This window comes from Leishmania panamensis (genome assembly GCF_000755165.1).
Source record: "Leishmania panamensis strain MHOM/PA/94/PSC-1 chromosome 16 sequence".
Lineage (NCBI taxonomy): Eukaryota > Euglenozoa > Kinetoplastea > Trypanosomatida > Trypanosomatidae > Leishmania > Leishmania panamensis.
Genome location: NC_025861.1, coordinates 1 through 17,248, shown reverse-complemented (window position 1 = coordinate 17,248; position 17,248 = coordinate 1). Strand labels below are relative to the sequence as shown.

At 57.3% G+C, this 17,248-nt stretch overlaps 8 protein-coding genes across 8 annotated transcripts; all 8 read left to right on the top strand.

The window, feature by feature from the left end:
• Window positions 1–502: 502 nt before the first annotated feature.
• Window positions 503–1,681, top strand: LPMP_160080 (hypothetical protein; the record flags this gene model as incomplete). The annotated part of the gene is made up of 1 exon (XM_010699235.1): window positions 503–1,681. The coding sequence occupies one exon, from the start codon at window positions 503–505 to the stop codon at window positions 1,679–1,681; it is 1,179 nt and encodes a 392-aa protein (XP_010697537.1).
• Window positions 1,682–2,248: 567 nt separating this feature from the next.
• Window positions 2,249–5,128, top strand: LPMP_160070 (peroxisome assembly protein, putative; the record flags this gene model as incomplete). Its single annotated transcript, XM_010699234.1, has 1 exon — window positions 2,249–5,128. One exon carries the CDS (start codon window positions 2,249–2,251, stop codon window positions 5,126–5,128), a length of 2,880 nt encoding a protein of 959 aa, XP_010697536.1.
• Window positions 5,129–6,150: 1,022 nt separating this feature from the next.
• LPMP_160060 (hypothetical protein) lies at window positions 6,151–8,124 on the top strand (the record flags this gene model as incomplete). The annotated part of the gene is made up of 1 exon (XM_010699233.1): window positions 6,151–8,124. One exon carries the CDS (start codon window positions 6,151–6,153, stop codon window positions 8,122–8,124), a length of 1,974 nt encoding a protein of 657 aa, XP_010697535.1.
• A 559-nt stretch (window positions 8,125–8,683) lies between these two features.
• Window positions 8,684–9,637, top strand: LPMP_160050 (hypothetical protein; the record flags this gene model as incomplete). The annotated part of the gene is made up of 1 exon (XM_010699232.1): window positions 8,684–9,637. One exon carries the CDS (start codon window positions 8,684–8,686, stop codon window positions 9,635–9,637), a length of 954 nt encoding a protein of 317 aa, XP_010697534.1.
• A 472-nt stretch (window positions 9,638–10,109) lies between these two features.
• Window positions 10,110–11,207, top strand: PRMT6 (arginine N-methyltransferase, type I; the record flags this gene model as incomplete). Its single annotated transcript, XM_010699231.1, has 1 exon — window positions 10,110–11,207. The coding sequence occupies one exon, from the start codon at window positions 10,110–10,112 to the stop codon at window positions 11,205–11,207; it is 1,098 nt and encodes a 365-aa protein (XP_010697533.1).
• Window positions 11,208–11,723: 516 nt separating this feature from the next.
• On the top strand, window positions 11,724–12,368 carry LPMP_160030 (adenylate kinase, putative; the record flags this gene model as incomplete). The annotated part of the gene is made up of 1 exon (XM_010699230.1): window positions 11,724–12,368. The coding sequence occupies one exon, from the start codon at window positions 11,724–11,726 to the stop codon at window positions 12,366–12,368; it is 645 nt and encodes a 214-aa protein (XP_010697532.1).
• A 499-nt stretch (window positions 12,369–12,867) lies between these two features.
• LPMP_160020 (hypothetical protein) lies at window positions 12,868–13,992 on the top strand (the record flags this gene model as incomplete). Its single annotated transcript, XM_010699229.1, has 1 exon — window positions 12,868–13,992. One exon carries the CDS (start codon window positions 12,868–12,870, stop codon window positions 13,990–13,992), a length of 1,125 nt encoding a protein of 374 aa, XP_010697531.1.
• A 417-nt stretch (window positions 13,993–14,409) lies between these two features.
• LPMP_160010 (anti-silencing protein a-like protein) lies at window positions 14,410–14,967 on the top strand (the record flags this gene model as incomplete). The annotated part of the gene is made up of 1 exon (XM_010699228.1): window positions 14,410–14,967. The coding sequence occupies one exon, from the start codon at window positions 14,410–14,412 to the stop codon at window positions 14,965–14,967; it is 558 nt and encodes a 185-aa protein (XP_010697530.1).
• Window positions 14,968–17,248: the final 2,281 nt, after the last annotated feature.

The following is a 17,248-nucleotide window of genomic DNA, read 5'->3' as shown; positions in this document are numbered from 1 at the left end:
GATGAAAAGAAAATCACATACGCTGAGCTGAATTCGGTTTGATGATGAATTACTGTGGTGCGCTTGCATGAGAAATGCTGCGAACACTTGCGTACTGTGAGTGTTCTGGTGCGCCAAACGTTTGCGAGTGCGCGGGCCTCCGTGTGAGTGCAATGCGCTGCTGTGAGCTTCGCGCACGTGCGGGGGATAAGTGGGATCCGTGCGCGCGAGTGTTATTGTTGTTGGACTGCAGCACAGCGGATTCAGACTCGTGCATGCCCGCAGCACTGCGTCTGCTACTTCTCGCTTCTCCCTCCCCCACGACTGTTTCGCAACCCCCTTTGCTGCGTCTTGGGCTCCGCTGCCCTTTTGGTTTTTGCTGCGGGGATTTTCCTTCGCTGTTCACGTCTTCCGTTGGTGCGCCACCCACCCACATACACACACACACACAGAGCGCACCACCTCGTTGGACGCGGTCTCACTACATCTTGTAAGGGATGCCAGGCTCATAGACCTTCCAGAGATGACCCAGAAGGCTGCTCCCTCTTCGTCCCTCAAGGTGCCTCACAGGATGCCGCTACAGCATACCGAGTGGGGCGCTGTCCTGCGTCAGCTCGTAGAGCTCGAAGAGAGAGCGCAGAAGCGCTTGGAGACTGTTAATGTAGAAATACAGTACCTAGAGACCGTTCGCGGCCTCGTCATGTCTGAGAGGCGCAGTGAGCCGTCAGCCCGTCGCCGCTCTGTCGCTGTGCTCTTCCGGAGAAACGATGGAAAGAGAGACCGCGATGAAGTCCCGTTTGTCGGCTACTTGAGTGAGTGTCGGACACAGCGGGGTGAGGCGGCAACTCGCAGCTTCACCCCGTTTCGCCAAGCTGGTCTCTTCATGAGCATCAACAATCCCGCCGTGCGTGTCGCGCCGTTGTCCCTCAGCGCAGATGAAAAAGAGCGTCAGGAGGTGGAGTATATGTTTCCGAGCTGCCCCCCAATTGGCGTGGTCAAAGCAAAGCACTTCCCTTTAGCGACTGCAGCACGGCTCCTCGAGTCACTGACTGCGGCTGGGCTAGACGAGCGCGACTTTGCTCTCTCGGGTACCTCAGCAAGACGGTGTCTCAGCATCCACACAAGTCCCGAACCAAGCGATGTCGAGGCGCTTTGTGCTACAGTCCCCGAGGAGCTGGTGCGCGCGCTGTGTCGTGACAGCATGGGAGATTGCGGTGCGATAGCAAGCTCTCTTTACACGAAGTTGGCAGAGCAGGCAACACTGCGTGCGCTGGTTCTGCCCGAAATGCGCGTGCATAGCGTAAAGCTGCTTCGGCTGCCGCCCTCCCGACAGCAGCTCCTACTTGACACGACGATGTGGACGTTACGGCAGTGCTGTGACTGCTGTGATCGTGACCTGATGGAGAACTTGCACGTCCAGTGGTGCAGAGTACTGCAGAGTACGGCACCGGCCTCACGCGCGCGTACAGTCCTCCAGCGGAAAGCATACGCTACCGCCTACTCTCAGCTATTCCAACGACTGAGCGCTGCCTCCAGTGTGCGACAGGGGTATCTTGTTTTGGTGCTGGCTGTCTGCGGTGATTTCCTCGACCTAGTCGAGGCAGGAAAACTGCCACTTCAACGACCGCACGATTACTTTGTCTTCCGTGGTACGCTTGCAACGTCACGCGGAGGCCAACCCTCGCCAAGGCGGGCGGCGTGAAGTTGTGCATCTGAGGAAGCTGCGGGAAAGAGGCGTTAGGTGCTGAGTCACGCGGTGCACCGCCAGCGGGCCCGGTCAACGGCACAGCCACACGGAAAGCATAAAAAGCGAAAAGGAACGCGTTCACCAACGGTCGACCTGACAGCCGCTACGACTTCAAGTGCCGCTTTGATCCAGCAACGTGGGCTGCCACCATCACTGCGAGGATACCTTTCTTTCCAATTGTGTGGCGTGCGCTGCGCCGCGAGTGCCGGCACAGTCATCGCCGAGACCCTGAACATCACTACCACCCCCTCCCCTGCTGCCGTGTTGCCCATCTCTCTTAAGCAGTCACCCTCACTCAAATCACCCTATCGACGGAACTGCCACCCCTTCTCTCTCTCTACTCCTTCCCACTATTCTATCCCTCTCCTGCTGTGACTCGGCTGTGCTCATTCTCTTCTCGTTGCTCTCAGAGCTCAGCTCTTGGCACCGGTACGCGAACAGCTCCGCCAATCGCCACGGCTTGCTCTTACAGCGTTTCTGGTTGTGTTGCTGCCTTGTCGTTGACACGCAATTCTGCCCATCATGGCCCCGACGGGCACCTACTTGCCCATGACGCGCTGCATCTTGCGTGCGCTGACAGACGATGGATACAGGGAGGTAATGAGCAAGCCTCTGGGGTCGTACTCACTGCAGTGGGAGATAGCGCAGAATCATGCGACTCTATGTCTGCATCAGGTCGTCGATGGCACAGACACCTATCCGTCCCTGTGTGTCGTGGACCTGCTCCCATCCACCCACTGCAGCCTCAGCACTGATACGGCAGTTACAATGGTGGTTCTTCCACCCGGCCCCATTTCTAGTGACAACGCCGGCAAAAGTATCGCGGAGGAAGCTTACCACGATGAGGTCCTGGCCGGCTGTGTTGCTATTCACCTTAACAGAAGTCTCCGCGGAGCGACGGCGCTCGCCACAGCACGCGCTCTCGAGGATCTCCTCATCGAAGACGAGGCTATCGTGCGGGTGAGTGGCGGTTGCCACGATTGCGTGTTTGTGGTGAATGAGTTGGGGGCAACGGCCAAACGGTCGTCGTGCAGCGCGGCGATGATGGTGGGTCCCGAGTTGTTTCGCAACTTACGAGCTGCCTTCTACAGTCATCCATCACAGGTGCTCATGTCATCCATGCAGTCGGTGAACTACTCTGACACGGTGCTGTACCTTCCCGTGGACGCTTTTCAGGCAGTAGAAGACGAGTCTGGCGAGCTTCTTCACAGGTCTGCCGCTGTACAGAAGTGCGCCCTCACAAAGATTGTTTTGTGCCCTGCGGTAAACGATGCAGCGATGACAGAGCTGTACGGGCTTTACTACCCTGACCTATGCGCACTGTTCACCGCTGCCGCAGCGCCCGCTTGGGAGGGCCGCCTCGTCAGCACAGGCGACGTTCTCTACCTTGAGGAGGACACGCTCAACATGGTGGCTCAGCGACTCGAAGGCGTGGATGTGCTGGAGACTGTGGTCCGCGTGCTGTCGCATGAGGTGCGCAAATGGGCAGAAACGTGGGTGGACGAACACGTCTCCAGCCGCCATCTCCTAGCCCTGCGCGTTACACGGCTGGAGAGCCAAGGCGTCTCAGTCCCCTTTGGTATTCTGCACAACTGTGGTAATGGGGCGGACACCGTCGAGGTGGCGCTCGTGCATCAGCGTAACAGCTTCGACTGGGACGTCACACCGGTGTGGGCACCGTCGCCAGCGCATGGACTTGCCGCGGTCAGTGTGTACGCTCGCCTCCGCCGTGTGCTGCGCAGTGTCGTGACGCCATCGCTGGAGCGCGGCGTGCACACCTTCGTTGTTCATGGGATCAAAGAGAACCTGCCGCGTGAGTTTGTCGAGTGCGCTGTTACGGAGTTTGGTCTTCCAATTCTTCTTGCATCTGCAGAGGGAATGGGGGAGGCGGAGCTGGAGCGGTTGACCCGCACATTTCTCGGCGACACGTGTGGCGCGGCGACAGTGTTGATCGTTCACAACGCGCACACAATCGCTGACTCGTGTCCGCACTTGCTGTCAGTTCTTGACGAGGTGAGCAGTGGTGTGCCAGCGTCGGTGGCAGAGAGTCGACCGCCGGGATCTCGCATACTTTTTCTCCTCTGTGAATCTCTTGAGGCGGTGCCACCGATGATCGCAGCTCGCGCCACCAACACAGACGGGGTGCTGGAGTGCCGCAACCCATCCGAGGACGACCGAGCTTTGTTCATTGCACCGCTGCTCCAGTGGAGCTGCGAGCGCCATCGCGTCCATGCAAGCATCCTTCTGTCTCCGAGGACGCTCGCCGGCTGGACGGTGGGTCTGACATACGCCGACATAGTGGCGCTTGTGGAAGCGTGCGTCCGCGATGCCGCACATAGCGCGCAGTGCACCGGAGAGGCACTGGCAGTCGTCAGTGACGTCTCGTGCGAGTCTGTGGTGCAGTCGTATCTCAAGTCACACGGACACAGTGTGGTGTCCACCAAGCTGCAGCCCGTCCGGTGGAGCGATGTGGGTGGGCTGGGGGAAGCCAAGCGGGAGCTACGCGAAATGATCCAACTCCCTATCCTACATCCCGAGATGTTCGAGAATGGCATGAAGAAGAGGACAGGTGTTCTCTTTTACGGCCCCCCCGGCTGCGGTAAGACCCTTCTGGCCAAAGCTGTCGCCACGGAGATGAACATGAACTTTATGTTTGTCAAGGGACCCGAGCTGATCAACCAGTACGTCGGTGAGAGCGAAAAGAACATTCGGCTCTTGTTTCAGCGGGCACGTGACAACTCGCCGTGCATTGTATTCTTCGATGAGATCGATGCACTGGCGCCAGCGCGTGGCGCGAAGGGCGACGCCGGCGGCGTCATGGACCGGATCGTGTCTCAGCTCCTGGTGGAGGTGGACGGCGTTGGCCAGAAGTGCTCTGACGGCACGGCAGGTGGCGACGTGTTTATCATTGGCGCCACGAATCGACCTGACCTGCTCGATCCCGCGCTCCTGCGCCCTGGCCGCTTTGACCGCTTGTGCTACCTGGGTATCCCATCGACGCGCGACGAGCAGCTCTTTACCCTCAAGGCGCTGACCCGCAAGTTCGACATGCATGCCGACGTTGATCTCTTGGCAGTGCTGGAGCCGCTGGACTTTGTGTACACCGGCGCTGACTTCTTCGCTCTGTGCTCGGACGCCATGATGTTTGCCGTAGAGGACGCTCTGGAGGAGGTGCCAGGGCAGACCACGACCGATGCGCTAGCGGGGACCATGGCTGCTGGTACACCACACGCCACTCTTCCACCTGCGACGTCAGCGGCTGAGGAGGAATTGAGGCCGCTAAAGGTCTCCATGGAACACTTCCTCCGTGCTCGAGCACAACTGATGCCCTCCGTAACGAAGGCGGACCTTCACAAGTACGAAGCCCTTCAACATAAGTTCAACAAGTCGAGCAAGCGCTAGGAGAAGCTCTTCTCCTCCTCCCCCTTCCCCCTCGCTCTTTACCCGCTCGCTGGGGGCCCACGCACCTGTTTGGTGCACAGGACTGGTGAGGTTCATAAAGTGCAGACGAAACGGCGATCAGGCGTGGCGAACACCGCTATGTCTTTGGCTGACCCTCACTCACCACTGTTCAGCCATGCCCGGCCACTCTTGGTGCTCGTCGACAGCACACGTCTCACGTGTGTGCCACTGTGCATCGAAGGGAAGCTGTGCCTCATGCACAGGCACGTGTGCTGGGGAGGGGGGACGGGACGAAGGAGAGGCGGTGGTGGCAGATCTCGAGTTGACTGAGTGTGTGTTCCCCTTTCCTCCGGGGTCTACCCATTTCATCTTCTTCGCACGCAGGTCTGTCTGTAGGTGCTCGTTCTGAGGATGGTTGATTTGCTGTTGCGCTCATGTCGGTATGCCACTTGACGCATGGGGCAACAAGTGTCGTACCTACATGGAGCGGAGAGAGAGAGAGACAGGTGCTGTGGACAGCATTGACATGACGAGATGAGTTGTTGAATGAAGAATGGGCGGGGATATTCCAGCAAATGCGGCAGAGAACAAGGCTGCCGCATCGTCTCGGCCACACTTTACTTTCTCATCCTCTGCGCGGCTGCGTCTCGACTCTGCAATGCCGGCTTTCGATGTGCGTGGCCTACTGGCACGGTTGTCAGATACCTTTATTCGATTCACTTGCTCGCGGGTTACATGATTTTACCACTGCGTGTGGGTGCGCATGAGCGGCTGGATCCCCATACGCCATCAAACACTACATTTTTCCCGCTCCCGCATGCTGTTATCCTCTCTGAACACCCACGGCCTTTCTCTGTGTTCATCGTTGCTCGTTTCATCTCCTCTTTCACTCTACCTCCCCCCTATCGACCCGCTCGATCGCTCACACACCCTCATATCCGTCCTGTACCTTGTAGGCCCCCACTTCCCCCGTAAAGACATTACGCTCATCCGCGCGCCATTGGGGTTCCGGCGCTGTTGTCATGTCCCTTACCGCCATCTCTGCCAAGCGCGTTCGGCGGACATGGGAGCCGGAGGACAAGGCGTGGAACGACGATGTGCTGGAGCTACCGTGGGAGGATGTTCAACCAGCGCTGCACCGGGCATCCATCTTCGCCTTGAAGAATGTCTTCTTTTTTTCTCACGCAACCCCCGTGCAAGCCCTCGCGCTGCGCGTGCTCACGCAATCAGGAACGAGCGCTGTCATGGAGGCGGCAACGGGAAGCGGCAAAACACTCGCCTTTCTGCTTCCCATCATGGAGCGGTGTGTGCGATCCTGCGAGGCGTATGTGAGGTCACACCAGCGACCACCCTTGTCTCGTCACGTACTCGCTGTCATCTTTTCACCGTCGCGCACGCTGGCTGAGCAGACCTTTGTGGTCGGTCGCAACCTGGCGGCTCGCTACCCCTTCAACATCCAGTTCGTTCTGTGCGACGGCATTGTTCAGAAGCCTGCGGCAGTGCTGCAGCACCTCCAGCGCGGAGCCCGTGGTGCGGGTATGATTCTCGTCACAACGCCGAAGGACTTCGACAAGCTGCTCCCACTACTGGAGGAGTCACAGAAGACGGCACAGAGCCTCTCCAGTGATGAAGTAGCTGATGTTCTGGCTGCACAAGACGAGCCAACGCGGCAGCGCTACCTCGCGCGTAGAAAGCAAGTGAGCACCAGCATGGAGAACGATGGGCTCTTCGGTGATGGTGTACGCTTCTATTCCACAATGGAAGCACGCTTCTTCGTTGTCCTTGACGAGGCGGACTTGCTCTACAACTCCCCCGATATGCGACGCACCGTAGAGCAGTTCGTGGCTACGTATCGACGTACCCGCAACCCGGTGAGCCCCCCACCGCATCGTGGCAGGCCAGCTGCGAGGAAGCGGCCAGTGACAGAAAAGAAGAGCGAACAAGACCGCGCACGGCTGTGGATGGACTTTGCGTTTGTTGGCGCCACTGTTGCCACCTCACCTCTGCTCAACGTGTATGCTGAGCAGATCTGCGCGGAGTGTAGTAGCACCCTGCACATGCTGGCGCTCCGGTCAAACAGTGACTTTGTGTCACAGCTGAGCAACCGCTTCGTAGTGTGCGATGCCGCCAACTTCTTGCCGTATTTTGTCCAGCTGATGAACCTGCACGCGTCGAAGAAGCACTTTGTCTTTTTCAACAACTTCCGTGCTCTTCTGTTTGTGCAACGACTGCTCGCGCTTCTGTGCCAGGGGGTACGCCCACTGCTGTACATCGCGAAGGTGTTTGTGATGTATGAGGGCATGGCAGAAAGCGCCCGCATCGATCAGTACAACAAATTCCTCACTCATGTCAGTCGCAGCGACACGACTCGCAAGCCGAAGAAAGCCCTCTCGGACGCTGAGAAGAAAAATCAGGTGTTCACAAGCGGGTGGAAGCGTGACGGCACGGTGAGCATGGGCACGGGCGCCATTCTCCTCTGCACCGACATCGCTGCCTTTGGGCTGGACGTGCGGGATGTCGACTATGTCTATCACTTCGAGCCGCCGGCCACTGTGCAGTCCTACATCCACCGCGTGGGGCGCGTGGGCCGCATGGGCATGAGGGGAAGCAGTATTCTGCTCTTACCCTGCAATGCAGACTCGAACCAGATGCAGTCTTCTCGCGAGCGCAAAACAGGAAGCACGCGCTTCCACACCGTAACCAACACGAAGAACCCCACTGCAGAGCTCCATGCGCCCCGCATTAACGCTGACTCGCTTCCAGAAGAGCGTCGTGCCTACGTGGCAGAGCTCGGTAAACACAGCGTGCTGGAAGAGTACAACATCCCGCCCTTCGCTCCTATTACGTCAACTCTGCGGAATTACATCACCCAGGACGACAAAACCCTGAAGCTCGCAAAGCGCGCCGCGATATCCATGTGTGAGGATCCAGAGGACAAGGAGGGGAAAGCGTGGTTTACCCCACGTCTTGCAGTGCGCGCACTTCTCCTGGATTAGAGGGCGACGACTTGCGCTTCGGGATCTCCGACATCTCTGCGGGTTGCCTGTGCGCAAATCGTTTAACGACTGCCGTCTTGTTCTTTGATTTCGTATAACGCCCCTTTGAGGACGAAGCCTCTCGATGCACAAGAAGCAACTACCACCAAGTGCATGCGACTCGCAAAGGCTTGAGTGGCGCTCGCTTTCCTCCTTCGCCCCCGATCTCGCTGCCGGGCACTCTATCTGCCGCGAGAGCCGTGTTGGGCCAAGGGCGGGAGAAGAAACGAGACGGGCCTCTTTGTGCGTACCAGAGGGACTGTCCTGAGATGACGAGCCGCGAAGGTGGAGGGCGCGCTGGATGAGCGTCTCTTCTTCTCTGATTTACTTCCCACCACCTGCTGTATCCTCCGCTTTTTCTTGCTGCTCTGAGCACATCTTCTTTTTCTCTTTAGCGGGGCTTTGTCTCCCTCCCACCCTCTCCTCACTAGTTGGACCCGTTTACTGGTTTTCACTGGTGTCAGCTCCTGGCGTCGACACGCGTGCGTCTTCGTTCCGTAGGGCCCATGAGTGTGCGGCCATGTTCAGGTACAACAACATTGTGGAGAAGGGCGAGCCCCACAACAAGGAGATCATCGACCACGTGTTAGACCATGTGACAGAGTTTCCGACACCGAGGGTGGTCCCCATGGGCGACGGCAAAGTCGACTGCATTGTGCTCGAGAACGTTTTGACGCACGAAGAGTGCGATCAGCTCATAGAGGCGTGCGAGACGGTCGGCTACACATTCTGGCTCCAGAAGAACCACCACGACGCCAACGGAGAAGCCGCGTGTGACAGTGCCTCGAAAGCGGTGCGCGTCGTTGACACCATCGAGGCGAACTTTCCGAACCTCTCGGCAAAGCTGTACGAGCGCATCTCCCGTGTCGTTTCCCTCGAGTCGAAGTGCTTTTCAGAAAATATGCCCAACGCTGAGGAGCTCTTCGAGCGTGACCTGGCCGGAACGTGGGTGCCACACGCGCTATCCGAGAACCTTCTCTTCGGCCGTTACCGCCCCGGCGGCCACTTCATGCCGCACGCCGACGGCTCCACCATTGTCGACCTCAATACCCGCTCCCTCTACACGCTCCTCATCTACCTCAACGACTGCTCGCATGGCGGAGAGACGTTTGTCTTTTCGGGCGAGCAGTGCAGCGTCATGTACCTGGATGAGGAGGAGAACCGGTACCGCGGTAACACAGCGCGCCGAGTGGGCGCCGTGTACCCCAAGAAGGGCTCAGCCGCATTGTTCTACTGCAACCTGCTACACGAAGGGGCACCAGTGGTGCAGGGGTACAAGTACATCTGCCGCGCTGATTTGCTTTACCGTCGCACACCTTCCATTCTCACATCGGAGGCGGATGTGAAGGCGTTCAACCTGTACCAGGAGGCGCGTCTGGCCGAAAGCCACGGGGACGCTGAGCGGGCATGCCAGCTATTTCAGCGCGTGAGAAGGCTCTCCAATGGTGTCGCCGCCCTTTTTCAGATTGATTAGGATACGACAAGGGAAACAGCCCTACAGAGTTGCGTATTCTCACCTTAAGCTTCACGTAGGCGTGTGTCTGGCCCAACTAGCGGCCTGCTGCTTCTCCCCTCTCGGAGCCCGACATCGGCTATAGCTCCATGCTATTCTGCTAGCGACGTGCTGCTGCCGTGCAGCACACGCTGCGCCGCGTAAGCGACCCACGCCTCTCACGGGCTCTGAAGGGCGGAAAGATACGCGGCAAAGAAAGAGGAGAAGCGCAGACCGTGTGCTTCAGGAGATTCATACCTCTGCTGTCGGGGATCCCCGAGGCCGTCTCTGCTCTGTCACCAACGCAGAAGCGCGTCATCTGCCTTACCCTCCAAACATTCCTTGGGATCCCCACTGGTCCGTGCACGCCATACAGTCCCCCTTCTTCTCCCTCCGGCGTCTCATTCTCTGACCTTTCCGACTTCAGCCACCATTTTTCCCCTCCTCAGGCTTCATGCAACACCAAGAGGACTACGCATCCGATGCCTCCAAGGATGAGCAATACTTTGAGAGCTATGCGGACCTCAGCGTCCACAAGGCCATGCTTCGCGACCGCCCACGCATGAACTTCTACAAGACACTGCTCACTGACAGGTCTGTTGTCGAGGGCAAGGTGGTCGTCGACGTGGGCTCTGGCTCGGGCATCTTATCCTGCTGGGCAGCCCAGTCAGGCGCCGCGCACGTACTTTCTATTGAGGCATCCTCCCTCGCGGAGGTACAGCGGCAAATCATTTCGGACAACGGTGTGGCCGGCCGCGTCACTGTAATCCCGTGCACCGTCGAGGAGGTTGTTGCTGCCGGTGTGGAGGTCTTTCTGCACACACACCCGTGTGTCCGCCTTCACGGTGGCGTAGCGCTTGTAGTCTCAGAGTGGATGGGCTTCTACCTCTTCCACGAGTGCATGTTGCCGTCTGTCATACGAGCTCGTAATTTTTTCCGAGAGGTGAACGCAGCACTTCAGTCATCGCTCCCAGTCTGCATGCTCCCCTCCAACGGGCGACTCCTGGCTGCGCCCATCACACTCAAGCCCTACTACGCGGAGACCTTTGCTGCCTTTTGGGACAGCGTGGACGATGTCTGCCTGCACGCCCTCGGCAAGCTTGACTTCCAGGAGCACATCGAGGCCACATCGCCGTTGGTCGACGTCATGCCGCCGCGTGCTCTACTGCACGACGGTGCGGTCTTTTGGGAAGGCAGCTTTGACACCCTTTCCATTGACGACCTCTCTAGCATCGTGGCGGCGCGCACCTTTGACTTCTCCACTTGCATCACCACCGCTTCCGCAAAGGCGAGCCTTGTCGAGACAGGCCATTTTACTGTGGACGGCTTTACTCTGTGGTTTCAGGTGAGTTACGGCGATGCCGTTCTTGATACGTCTCCGCTGGCCCCACCAACGCACTGGAAGCAGACTACAGTTCTCCTGCCGCGGGAGTTCCGTGATGTGCAGGCGGTATCGTTTCACGACCTCTATGAGCAGTTGGAGCTGAGCCTCCGACTTACGGCGAAAGACCTTGCGCAGCGGTGCTACAGGATTGAGTTTGAACTCAACTAGTCCAGGCAGCGGTGGGGGGTCGTTCTTTGCTTGTGATTGCCTTCCGGACGTCACTTAGCGGGGGATACACACCAAGTTTTTCACCCATACCTCTATCTCGCTCGCTTAGTTTCGCACGTCAACAGGAGTGTGTGCTTTGGAGTGTGTCTCTGCCCACACCACGTGCCACACAGGGAGGCGCTACGTACGGAAGGTGTTTTGATCGCTGTGTTGGCGATTCTCTACGTTCTTTTATCAGACGGTGCTGCACTCTACTCTGTTTCCCTTTGGTGTAACGCTGCAAGTGCGTAAGCCCAGTGCTTTGTCGGGTGACATGGTTTTGGCTGCATCCTCTACACTACGTTTACTTCCGCCACTCTCTCTCTCTCTGCTGCTCCCGCCCCCTCCACTCTTCTCTACTGGCCTTCTTTGACTTTGAGTTTACGTAGAACAGCTCTGCCTGGGACCGCTTGTGCTGACGTTCTCTCGTCTCACCGTCTTTTCTCTCTTCCTTCCTCTGCTCTGCACGGGGTCACCATGTCTATCGGGAGCCTCTCCGATATCACGCTGCAGTACCTCGAGTCTAAGGGTATTCAGTTCATACTAGATGAGGCCATGCACAATGTGGTGCTTCAGATGCCCGAGGACCCACTCGCGTTCCTTGAGAAGGAGTTCCGCAGGCCCACCCCAGTTCAGGTCATTCTCACCGGCCCATGTGGCAGTGGGAAGACAACACTGGCAGCGAAGTTGGCTGCCCATTACGGCATCGCCCACGTCAGTGCAACTGTCGCAGATGTCGGGGACGTGGCGATACCCGCTGATATGCTGGGGGAACTGAAGGGTCTGCAACAAGAGGGTAGGGGCTGGGTGCTGGACGGTTTCCCGCAGACCCGCGCGGATGCTATTCAACTGCAGACGTCGGGGATATCGCCGCAGCTACTTTTTGAACTGCAGGTCCCACCAGGCGTAGCGCTGGAGCGCGCCACTGCTCATGCGGGTGCCTCATCCAAGCATACAGAAGCCGCTGCTCCTATCGTAAAGTCCTACCACCTCTACGATGTGCGCAGAACAGAGATCGTCACCTCCTACCAGCCGTTCTACCGCGCCATCGATGCCACTGTCACTGCAGACGAAGTCGCTGCGAATGTCATGAAGGCAATTGACACTCTGCATCTCTCGTGAAAGACAAGTATCGCTTCCTTCCGGCACGAAAAGCGGAGACAACGTACTGCTGTCCTGCTGTTGCACCGGGGCGCAGTGAACAACACCGGCCCACAGTTTGTTTTGAGGTGGTGAGGTATGGCGACTGTGGTTCGTTGCTGCACGATGTAAAAAAAAAAAGCCCTTTTATGGTTGCTTCTTCGCACCAGAGAGCGGAGGGGGCTTTCCAGCTTCTCCCGCATGTATCCAGCACGCCAGGAATAGCTGCCGAGTGCGTCCAGAAGGGGTGTGCATGGTGGAGAGCGTCTCTCTTTGCTGAATCGTTTATAGACCCAACGTGCACGAGTGCATTTTGTGCACCTCTCCATGTGAGTTCCTCCGTACAAGTCTGCATAGGCACGTACACGTGTTGCCCTTCTTGTCTTTCTTTCACTGTCGACCAGCCCATCTTTCCTGTTCTAACTCTCCTCTCTTCCTCCCACGTATTGTTTAGCATCCACGCCAGCGAAGCAGGGTGATCATGTTCTCCACCTCCGCCGTGCGACTGCGTCATCGCCTGTTTCACTCCGTGCGTCAAAATGTGCCTTTCCACTTCAACCCCGTGCAGTCAATCTTCCCGCTTATCTACGAGAACAACCTCCTCGCCAAACCACGCCTCAGCTGGAAGGACTTTGAGGGACGGAAAGCCTTCGACGCCGATCATCCCCTCCCCGTTGTGGGGACGCGACTCAATGAGCGCACCACTACGCACAAGTGGTCCCATTGGGATCAGTACATCAACCCGCAGATCACACAGAGTTGGAGAGATCTGACGCCGTCGCCTGAGTACGTTGGGCCACGCAGCGGTCACAACGTCATCAAGATGGGGTGGATGAAGATTGGCGGTAGCTGGAAGTACTCTCGTAGCTACAACGACGCACGACGTGGTTTTGCCAAGGGACAGTGGCAGGAGCGCAAGATGACGCCTCGCTTCATGCTGGCACCGCGCGTGTCCGCTGGGGGTCCGCGCAACCGGTACGAAGGCAAGGCGTCCTTTTCGCGCCTCAGCCTCAGCAAACTGCTCTGGGCTGTAGATACCGGCCGACTAAACCCGAATGAGACCATCACGCTCTATCACCTGCGCCATGCAAAGGTCATTGCGGACCGCGAAATTCTCTGGCCAGGTATGGTGCTGCTTGCCGGTAGCGTGGAGCGTGTCCCGTATCCGATGCACGTCGAGCTGCAGAATGCGTCTGCTAAGGCTATCCAGCTGCTCGAAGAGGCAGGTGGCACCTTCACAAACGTGTACATGTCGCACCAGGGTCTCTACGAGGAGCTCCACCCGGAGGAGTTCCCGACCTTTATGGAGCAGGAACTGCCGGAGAGAAAGGGGCTCGAAAACTTCGCGACACATCCGCGGAAGCGCGGCTGGCTGGCACAGTGGTACGAGGACGAGGGCCGCTATGCCCATCCCAGTGCTGGACGATGCTCTGCCCACTATGTGCGGCCTCCGACCGATCGCGACTTCCCCGCCACCATCGAGGAGTACGAGCTAGCGAAGCACCACCAGAAGTGGCACCTGAACCAGCCTGGAAGCGCTACCGTTTTGCCGTGGCACTCCCTCAACACCGCTGACATGGCGCGGCGGTCAGCCGGTCGACTGTAGGCAGAGCCACTTGTGCCCAGGGACACAGACAAAGAGGAGCGCTTGCTCGCGATTTCGTTGCTGTTAATCCGTCTGCAGAAAAGTTCAAGCAAAGAAGCTAGGAAGCTCGTCGCCAAGACAACAAAACGGGCAAGCAGGGACACGTGTCTCTCTCCGCGACAGGCGTCTCGACGCACCACATGAAGCACACCGCTGGCTCCCCTCCAATCACCGAACTCTGTCCTGGTAAGGAGGAGGAAAAGCCAAGAATCTGCCAACGTCACGCCCATACTCCTCTCTCCCCCCTCTCCCTCGCTCCATGACTTTATCATTGTGCTGCGCTTTCACCGCTTTAGCTTCCCGGAAGCTGTGCCGAGGACGTAGAGCTTCCTTTCGCTCCTCACCGTCTTCTCTCCTTGTCCGCAGGGCAAAGCATCCATGACGACGCGGGTGGAGCTACGTAAAGTGCAGGTGCTGGGTCCCACTTCCAGCAAGTTCGACGACCCGATTCGCATGCACCTCGTGCTTGAAGTGTTTGAAAAGCCGCCTAAAGACGCAATCGACGTATCCTTCACCTGGTCACCAGTGTGGGACTTCCCTGTTGACCAGGAGCTGGACGAGATGGAGGTGGGGCCTCTCACAACGCTCGGGAGGCACGAGTTCACTATCGAAAGCGATCCACCGAACGTGGCCGACATCCCAGATCCCACCGGTCCAACTGCCTTGATCGTGTCCCTCAAGTATAAGGGTCAAGAGTTTCTTCACATTGGGTACAACGTCATAGTGACCTGCGACGGTGACCTGCCCGATGTCTTCACCTCAACTGAGCAGCTCACCCGCCACATTGGAATGTGCTACCCCAAAGTACGCCACATTGCATGGGACGAAGCGACCTCTGCTTCACCATCGTTCTCTGATTCCAGCTCGGAGAGCGCCTCGGAAAGCGGGGAAGGTCCTACGAAGCGCGCTAAAAGAGAGCGTGCAGTGCAGTCCTAGGCCTTATCTACTGCACAGATGGCTTTGAGGCGCTCATAGATGGATAACGTGGCAGTCTGCCACTTGCAATGAGTCTCGGCAAACACGGCTGCGAATCGGCGAGCAACCTGTTCCTTGACACCCATAACCTCCGTGGCATGACTTACTCGGAGTAGGCTGTGGAACTTTGCGTTGGTAGATATCCTGCCGGGAGCTCAGAAAGTGTCATGCCGCACCTTCCACAGGCCCTTCCCAGCATTCAAGAGCGAAAGACGGTTTCACTGCAACAGCCCCGCACTCCGAGATGCCTGCTGACGCACTGAAGATGATCATTCACTTTGCCATGAGCTCGTAACAGCGTTCTGCAGAAGTGGTGGAGCGATGCTTTTCTGCAGCACGGTCTCACCCTTTATACTGCTTAATGCTTATTTCTCTAGGGATACCACAACGAGAACATCCTCGCAACGGCCATGGGCTCCCGGTGCCTGCTTGTAGGAGAGGTCTATTGCTCCTTAAAGAAAAGCGTCCTATGTGCCGTGTTGTCAACCCAGCGCATTGCACGTGCAGTGTAGTTTCAAACACGAGGCACACCGGCAGCTGTGCAGCCAGCGTGTATCCTCCTCACCTCATATCCAGCAGGGGTGTTCTCCAATGACAAGAGCACTAAGACGTAATACCACTTCTGCTGGCAAGCTTACCATGAAGCACACCTGCCGACCAATTTATGGAGTTGTTGAGCGGCACTTGTTCTGATTCGACCACAGCATCGCGCTGTGCCACCTACCCCCAAGTTCGTACTCCAGATCGAGGACTCCTCAATGTTCATCAGGACCGTGCGTCGAGTGCATCCTCTGCTCTGCCTCCCCCTCACGTCGCAGCCGACTTTGTGCTCTAGATCCTGCAGTACTTCAAAACATGGATTGAGAGGAAGGCATGAAATGCCGGGGTGGCGCACGTTCCCCTGGCAGAGAAGGTGTTTTTCAATGAAGTGCATGCATTACTCCTCTCTGCGACTAACGCCTTCTCCTCTCTCTTTTTCCGTCATCCAGACAACAACCTACTTCGCTGACGAACTGGATACCGAACGTTACCATGTAGCTCGACAGGTACTTCCTTTTCATCGCTTCATCTGTTCACACACGTTCACCAGACCCTTTGCCATCCTCAGACGCGATCCTGCTTTCTTCCTTCTGCTGTGAACTCCCCTGACGAGATCGCAACGCTTCCGCAACCACCACAATGCATGTCTCAGCCGCCGACTCGAGCAAAATCCTTAACACTATGCCGGCCATAAAGACATCGAACTCAACCTTGAGCACCTCTGCAAAGCCCTTCCGGAGAAGCCACACCATTCGTTGACAATATGGTTCGCCCCGCAGTGCGAAGCGACCTACTTGACCCTGGTGACGGTAACCACACACCCACCAGCAGACCATAGCCCGACTAAATCCACAGGTGCTGAACATGAGAAGGCATAAAGCAGCTCACTAGTTTTTGCCAGAAGAGAGCCCCAGACACCGAGTGAATCGCGTACACGTTCAGGACAAAATAAAGGTAATGTTTGACATCACACGCTGGAGTCATGCAATCTGTGCCGTGCCCCCTGAGCAAACCTGCGCTTGCCGCACTGCACGCTTTCTCGACAGCATGGTCTGCAGCGCAGAAGGATGCTACAATGAATCAAGTCCATCATGGTCTAGCATCTCCCGTCGTCGCCGATCGAGAGGTTACCCTCGGTGACTCTACAAGCTAACTGCTCCTGAACTGCGTTTTGCTCCTCGCAGCATTGTGCCATTTCACATAACTCCGCTGCCCCCCCCCTTCCCATCAACGGCTGCTACGAGGCTTATGTCCAGCACCTCTGTCAGCTTCCTAGGATTAAGGGACTTCATATACACCTGTTCGTGCGCCGTGTCGTTCCCCATCAGAAGCTCCTCTGAGTCATTCCAGGATACTGACACTGCATAGCTGTCAAAAGGTCTAAAACACCACCCGCTAGCCACACCGCCACCCGTCCAAAGCATTTATGCACGACGTAGCGCTTAGTTTAACGCCAATCAAATCGAAGCGTATGGTAGAATGAAATGTGCTCCATCGCCGCCCACGTGCGATTCAAAAGAGCCAACGCATTATCGCCTGCTTCCAGGTTGCCACTAGACAACCTAAACAAACAGCAGTCTACAGAATACCAATAGCCTCCCCAAGCCTCGTGAGCCCTCCTCTATAAAGGGCCACTTTGCACACATAACTTCACGACATCTTCGCCAACAGTATAGGGAAAATCATGCAACGGGTACACGGG